General features: G+C 37.1%; 2 protein-coding genes across 4 annotated transcripts in view; one reads left to right on the plus strand and one right to left on the minus strand.

Moving 5' to 3' along the window:
- LOC103617607 (opsin-3) overlaps window positions 1-6983 on the plus strand; it is an 87487-nt gene extending 80504 nt beyond the window's left edge. Inside the window, exon 5 of one of the 2 annotated variants that reach the window (XM_017737082.1) lies at window positions 3267-6983. In XM_017737082.1, coding sequence (XP_017592571.1) covers window positions 3267-3494 — 228 coding nt within the window. In that variant the 3' untranslated portion in view covers window positions 3495-6983. Of the gene's footprint in view, window positions 1-2052 lie in introns of both variants that reach the window. The other variant, XM_017737084.1, reaches the window with a different exon arrangement.
- ST6GAL2 (ST6 beta-galactoside alpha-2,6-sialyltransferase 2) overlaps window positions 7-7663 on the minus strand; it is a 149319-nt gene continuing 141662 nt past the window's right edge. For both annotated transcript variants that reach the window (XM_017737081.1, XM_008635838.2), the window contains one exon: window positions 7-1596. In XM_017737081.1, coding sequence (XP_017592570.1) covers window positions 1328-1596 — 269 coding nt within the window. In that variant the 3' untranslated portion in view covers window positions 7-1327. The remainder of the gene's footprint in view (window positions 1597-7663) is intronic.

Consider the following 7663-nt stretch of genomic DNA (forward strand, 5'->3'; position numbering starts at 1 on the left):
ACTTAGTCTAAAAGAAAAGGCAGTCAGGTGGGAAAAAAACAAAACAAAACAAAACAAAACAAAAAACTGGAAAAACCCACTCCAAACCATTAACCTCCCACCACCTGGAAAATCTGAAGTCTTGGAAAATATGGAAAATAATGTTTTAAATATATTAGCAATTAGGTAGACTTTTACAAGTACCTTAAAGAATATTGCCCTTGTGTGTTATGAATGAAAATATCAAATTATCTCCAAATGCAATCCGTAGTCAGGTTTTTTGCAGGCATGACAGCTTTTCTGGGTTATAGTATTTCAAACATTAAGTAAAAAATGCTGATCTCATCTCCTGTTGTCAGAAAACTCCTCCTATCTGAACAGCAAGAACTTGTGAACAAGTGACTTTGATTCAGATACCAATGAAATACCTAACAAATAATGTCTGTGTTCCTGAATGCTATCTTTGTTGACAAGAAGTGAGTCCCCTCTATGCTTGCTTTCAGTGTGATGGGTGAATGCTCTACAGCCTCCCTTGGCCTTCTCTGGATCTTTTGTATCTGTGCAGACTGGGGGAAGGCAGCATTTCCATCTCACACCTTCCTGAGAGTCAGGGAAAGTTTTTCTTCCTAATCAGGTTACAAATGTATTCTTTTTTCTCTAAAGAAATGAGACATTTCTCTCTTCCCTCTTCAGTCAGTGTGAGAATGGGAGACTGGCATCAAAAATACATCCAAGTAGTTTAACTGGTTTAGCTGTGTACAGCCACCCCCCACCACATGTACTTCAGGGCCACCCTAAGCCCCCGTTCAGCTGGAGGCCTGGAACTGAGCCTGCCTAGGAACAGGTATTAAAGTTTACTCTAGTGAATGACTGCACAGCTTGGAGTAGCAATTACTTCATTCTGGGAGAGTGTGAAAATCCCATGAAGCCACAGGAAATGCTGCATTGTTCAACTGGTCGCTCTCTACATACATGAACAATAGAGGCTGTTTCACAATGCCAGGTTTGAAATTAAATAAATTCATTTTAAAAACTTACAGTCTAGCATATGTGGCATGAGACCACAGACAAATTCTGACAGTCACACCAACAACAATACATTATATTTCTGCCTAAGTACGTCCTTTGCACCTTCATGAGCTAAGCCTTTGCTTTTTTTTCTGTTAACTATTTGCAAAGCAATAATAAATACTCAGGCTCAGAAAAGAAGTATTTCTCATGCCTGCTACTTAATTACAATTTATAGACTCAAGACTAGATTGGTCTAAGATAGTTTTTCAAGTATTCTCTTCTTGTTTATAGTACGACAGTAGTACCTTATTGCACATTGTTTCTGAAAGACCTACTTCTACAAGTGTGGGAAATTATTTTGTTTGGGGCACTTGACAGCTTTGAAACCTGGCAAAATGACTTTCCCCTTGCGGTACAGATCATCCTGCAAACCTTTGTTCATCCTCTGCACCAGCAGCTTCTCATAGAGGAGTGGATGGTAGGCCCCTAAGGTACAAGCTGCATCGTAGTAGAGTTCATGGTAGTGACACAGGTCAGTCTGTCGCACTGAAGGGATGTATTCGTACACGTGCACTTCATTACACATGGACATCATGATGAGGATACCTGCAACAAGGAGTGAAACAAAAGTGAACCACTAGCTTTCACTTTTCTCGCAGAAATCTCCCTGCAATCATCCAACCTATTTTTTCTTTCCTGCTTTTCTTTGCTGTGCACACCTTAAGTATTCTGTAAAATCATTAAGTGAAGCAGTCGTTCCTTCTATTAGAGCAGCTTTCACTTGTCCCTGATACATAAAGATTGCGGTCTCTGTAGAGTCAACAGGGTAGGACAACAGTCATAAAGAAACAGTGACAAGCCTATAAAGGGCTTGCATATCACCATCAGCCTCCTGATTGAGAAGACTGCTCTTTCCCACCTCCCCCCACTTACTCTGTGGACTGTCCACAAAACAACCCCCACAGGAATCCTTGAAACATCTCCACCTTATTGCAGTGTTAGTCTTTCTTAGTCTGAAATTGAACCAATTCCACTTTTCCCATCCACTTGCTTCTCTCTAAGGAGGAAGACCTGGCCAAATACACGCAGAAGGGCACATAAAGAAACATCATCCATGTAGTGGTGGCACAGAAGCCCACAACTTCAGACAATTCTGTGAAGAGTCTCATGGAGAGATACCAAAGATGAACTCCTAGAGCAGTGTTGTCATAAGGAAAAGCCCCTGACCACCTCCTGCTCAGCAAGGAGTAATCTACAAAACGCCGACCCATTTTTTTCTGCCATGTGCCAATGGCACACTGTCATCAGCACTGGCAATTGTGGTCTTTATAGCCTTGAAACAAGAGAAATATTGCTATTGCAGCTGCATACTTTCAGATGGACTAATACCAGATAATGATCAACAACATTGCCTTAACTACAATACTTTCACATCAATCACAGCTCCTGGAAGCCTTTTCTTCTTCACAAAGTCATGCAAAAGGAAAGTGACATGAAGGAAGTTTTCGATGCCATTTATTTTTTTAAAGATTTCACTTAAAAAATCAATTTGTGTAGAAAATGTATTGAGGCACTTGTAGCACTACTGGTATCCCTATCTGTTGAGTAGGACTGTCAGCTCTCAGAGGAGGTAGCTGAGTAACTCTGCTCACTTGGCACTTACAGATGAGAACTGATACAAGTGTTGCTTGGGGTTTTTTTCCTGCACAACAGCTTTGGCATCATCAAAGGTGTTTTGGGTAGATCTCAGAAGTGAAATGAATTAACATAAAAAATTATTTTGGTTTGTTAATTAAGCAAAGCCATTTTCTGAAGTTTAATTTACAGTTTGGGAATGCAAAGATTTCAATGGCTTGCAAATGAAAAGAACCCCATGTTCTCCCTGCTGTGTATCATTAGATTATCAAAATGACTTTTCCCTGCCTGATGTGTGAAGTAACTGAAAACCAATTACTTCTGTGATTAAATTTTCTTTTATCACAAATTAAAAGTTCTGAAAATATTTTATAATTGTTCTACAGCTTTACACTCTACAGAATCTATAGTCTTAGAAAAGCTAAGCATATCAATTCTGAAGTTCACAAATTTGAGTGAACTTTAGTCTTAAGCAGCCAGAAACACATATTCATGGTGAAAAAATATTTAATCCCTAATTGGACAAAAAGTACAAGCTTAATAAACCAAGTTTCCTTGCCTTGAAGATGTTATAGAGGTGCTCTGAATTGTAATCTGCCAAGCAGCTATGTCTAGAATTGTTTGGTTTTTTGTTGTTTTAGTTTTACAAATGCTTTCGTCAGCTTTTCCACTGCCAACCTCCTTCCTCCACTGATGGAGAGCCCACCTGCCATTCCAAGGTAACCGTTATCCAGCTGGATCAGAGAGCGGATGGTGGAAACCTGTGCAATAATGAACCACATCCAGAAACAGACAGTAAAATCACTTCTCTCCTGTGCTCAGAGCCAAGCCCGGAGCCAATTTCAAAAGCTATACCACCAACGTCTTAGGAAAACTGGCTCTGATGGAAAGTAGAAGCCTTAACCAAAGTGTGTTTTATTTCACTGCCACATTACCAAGACAACTATAAAAGTAATAAAGGAAGTTGCCATTTGTGGGATAGGAGAACTGTCCAGAACAAAAATTATGACCCTTAATATCAGAAAAATAGCCAATTAACGGCCAGGTATGGTTCAACCATGATAAAATTTTAAGCAGTATCATTGACTTTCCTGTAAATTAGTTAATGGAGGACTTAGAAGTGGTAAGTTTTAGTTTTTAGTTATCGGTGATTCAATGTCCTCCAGAATCAATCTAAAAGGCACACTGGGCTATCTGGTTTAGTTCTTTACCTTTCCTTCCTGGTTCCATCCACACCACGTCTTGGCATTTCAGTCTAGATTGCTCACAAATAACCATACCTTCTATTCACATTTTTTTTCATGCTGGACAATGATGTTTGGCAGGAGGAAAGACAGTGACTTGGCAGACTATTTTTTGAGCAGTAACAGCTTATTTATAGCACATTCTTGTGTTGAAGTCTGAAAGATGAGCTACAACAACAAGCAGAGATTACCATGTACAGAACTCCCTGCACTAGAGGCTTATCTGTCCTGGTGGAATCAGGAGCACCCCTGATACTTCCAGACCTTGTGCATATGTCAAATAATTACTTAATGTGCCTCTGGTGCAATTACCCACACCTGAGATAGTTATCAGAGGCTCCTTTGCTGTCAGGAGAAGATGTGAGCACTTTTAGGAAGCAGTACATGTCTAATGGATCATACAAGCCATTTCCCAGAAGTTCCTGGTTTTTTTCTGTTGGCTGTAGGGGAAGTCTGAGTGACAGCATGGATAGTGTACTCCCAGTATGGGATAAAAATTTCACATGTTTAGGGCACTATGGGGCTCGCAGCAATATTTAAGAGGTACCTATTTTTTGCTCTAATAAGTCTGAGGGTGACTAACACAAATCCAGACCTGCACTGGAAACAGCTGAAGTTAGGACACACAAGTTCTGCTTTCTAACTGACCCAGACATGGACCATAAACATAGAGCAATTTTATGTGCAAGGATTAAGCTGAAGTGAGATGTTTTGGGTTTTTTTTTTCTCCAGAATTCATAATATTAAGGTACGGGAATGGGAGTAAAAGCAGAGAATTACAAAGTATTTAGGGAAGACCAGTAGACATGCACAATTTAAGAAAATGTAAAACCTGAAAGGGAAAGCCTATAGGCTGTGTATAGCATCTAAACATCAAAAAGCTTTTTAGATCTTAAATATCCAATCTGTATTTCACATTAAGGAAAAAGTCAGGGTATCCGGCCTGATTTTAGCTTTGACAAACATAACTGGTGCTACCATGCATTCCAAACCACAACCAAAGATAATTCTGCATAGGCCACTCTAATCTACTTCCAACACCCTTGCTGGATTTTCCAAAGTCCCGTTTGAATTACAACTGTAAAAATGGAAAAATGCAAAATAATTCTGCCTGTAGTATGGTAGAACATTCAAAGGTGTGCTTTGTGAATGTTTTATAGTTGAATGGCAATGTTCATGAACACCCAACTGGACACCAAAAAAAAAAGTTAAAAAAAGAATTGCAAGCATAGAATACTCTTTTAAAAATACTATAAAAGATATTATTCCAAAGAAATTATGTGGTTGTAAGAGAAACAGTCAAATGCAACTTTGTTATAACAGTACAATAGTAGATGCTAAAACAGTTAAAGTGTTTTGAAATATTATATATTAGTATTTCAAAATCCTTAGAAAAGTGTGTTATCTCTTCTTGGCTTTTTGGTTAAGATCAAGTGTAGTGTAGTACTTTTATTTTTTTCTATTTGGCAAATATCTATGGTGTTAGGAAGTGTTGGGTATAGTTAAAATCAGTCCAATTGGCACAAACAAACCTAGCTTTTACAATCTGCACTGAGAACATTAAAACCAGTTATATGAAGATTAAATTCCTTGCATGGATGGTTTTTACAAATGAACATGTACTATGGATTCTAATCAAAAAAATGTTTTTTCTATTTGTTCCTGGCAATTTGAGTAATTCCAAAGGTTTTAATTTTCCAACATGAATACTGCATGGTATGATTAAGCTTTGTGGTTAGCACTCTAATTTAAAAAAGAATGTTTTCTAGTTTACAAATAAATAAAATAGAGTTTAATATACCTGAATCAACAGATGCTGTACGAAAGCATCTAGAATTATAAGTGTAACTCAAACATTTATCAAGAACACAGAATCATTTTAACATAATGTAAAAGATGCTGCAAACATTTAAATAGACATAATCTGATTATTATACTCATAATGTCTCATTTCACACACATCGTAAATTCAGCTACAGAAAATAATTTAGCAAGATATACTAGTAAGTTCGTGTTTGATAATCTGTGTACTTAAAAGTATTACAAATAAGCATAAAGCATTTAGAATATATAGTTTTCTATATGATAGTCTGCTACTGTAGTCTCTCTTGATTGGATTACAGATACCACTGGAAGCTCCTTGAAACTGGGCAAAGTGTGCCTCAGTTAACCTTTGGAACATGCAGTAAAAGTAGTTCTGGCTTTTTAAAGCACTTTGTTTCTAAAAAGCCGTTCTTTTACCTCGTTTAGTTCATGAACTATGTGAGAAATACTAACCACAAGAAGACCAAATTATTTATCAAGGAATTGTCACCAAATGGCCCTGTGCCTAAGCTTAATAATTTGTGCAATACTTGTCATCTTTGATGTATAGATACTAGCATTATATAGTAGACCTAGAAAATGACATATTTATAACTTGGTGAATGCAAAAAGCTCTACATTAATCACAGTAATATATTCTGTAATATGAGCATGGACTGGAAAATACTGACCAGAAATATAATGTAATTCTAAATGTATTATTTAATTTTGGGTGATACACTAGAATAATAAAGATTTTTTTGATGTGATTTAAGGGGAAAGTTTGCTCTTTTATGTCTGCATATTGGGAAGTGGGAGATACTAAAATTTCAGTGTGCTTTTTATTAGAGTAAGAATAATTTGAAGCTTCTGTATTGGAGGTATTATTTATTTGTGTGCTAATAATTGAACAACACTGAGCTGGAAAGAGCGCGCATTATTCTGTTCCTGTACCAACTGCTGGCAGAACAGCTGAAAAACAGCAATAAAGGCAACTCTTGAAATGTCTAATTGTTTCTTTCAGTTCATGAAAGCGCATTTTTTTCTAAGAGCTGGAGATCAGCTGCATACTTCTATGCAACATGCTCTCCGAAGCCATTTTAAATTTGAGCTCTTTGTCGTACAACGACCTGCTAATGTTGCAGTATAATGATAGCCTTGCTTGTACTATTGTCTTGATGCATGCAAATGAAGATAAAAATAATGTTACTAACTATTAATGATGCATAACTGTTAAAACTGTAATGTCAACTGTAAAGCCTCAAACAGCATTTCCCTTCTCCCAGTAATAAAGTACTCTGGGCTTAGTTATTTTGTGTTCACTGGATTGTATGTTATGCTAAAATTTCCAGCACATAGCAAAACTACCACCTACACAGACAACCTAAAATGTAAGAATCTACACAGTTCATGTTTTGATTTGAGAGTAAAAAAAACCCAAAACAACCCAAAGTACTGGAGTCACAGCTTTCAGATAGCTTTTAAAAGATAGAAGTCACTGCTCTATAAGAGTATATAAATGTGAATTTCAATTAAAGTCACCTCTCAAGAGGTAAATTAGCAAAGCGTACTGATGGACTGTGGTAAGTAGGAATTTATAGAAAATCCACTAAGTAAACAGTGAACAGGAGAAAACTCTCCACAGAAAAGCCTTTATATAATCTTGACATTATTAAAAAGCCCCCAAACTTCCGAATGCTAATGTACCATCCCATCCAGTGAACACAGAATGCTGTTCTTGAGATACTCAGCAGTTTTACTCTTGGTCTTCAGATGACAAAAATTTAAGGTCAGAATAGGCTGTTCACATTGGCTACCAAAGATGGTACAGGAACAGTCTTTTCTTACAGCAGAATGGTAACAAGCGGAGACTGACACTTTATATACTATCAGATTCAATAAAAACCTGAAATTTGTTACGTACAGAAAGAGGGGAGAAAGACCGAGTTAATATTTTACAGTGAAAGACTTATTAACAGGTGACTTACTTC

Source organism: Corvus brachyrhynchos, unplaced genomic scaffold, assembly GCF_000691975.1.
Source record: "Corvus brachyrhynchos isolate BGI_N302 unplaced genomic scaffold, ASM69197v1 scaffold83, whole genome shotgun sequence".
NCBI classification, from domain to species: domain Eukaryota; kingdom Metazoa; phylum Chordata; class Aves; order Passeriformes; family Corvidae; genus Corvus; species Corvus brachyrhynchos.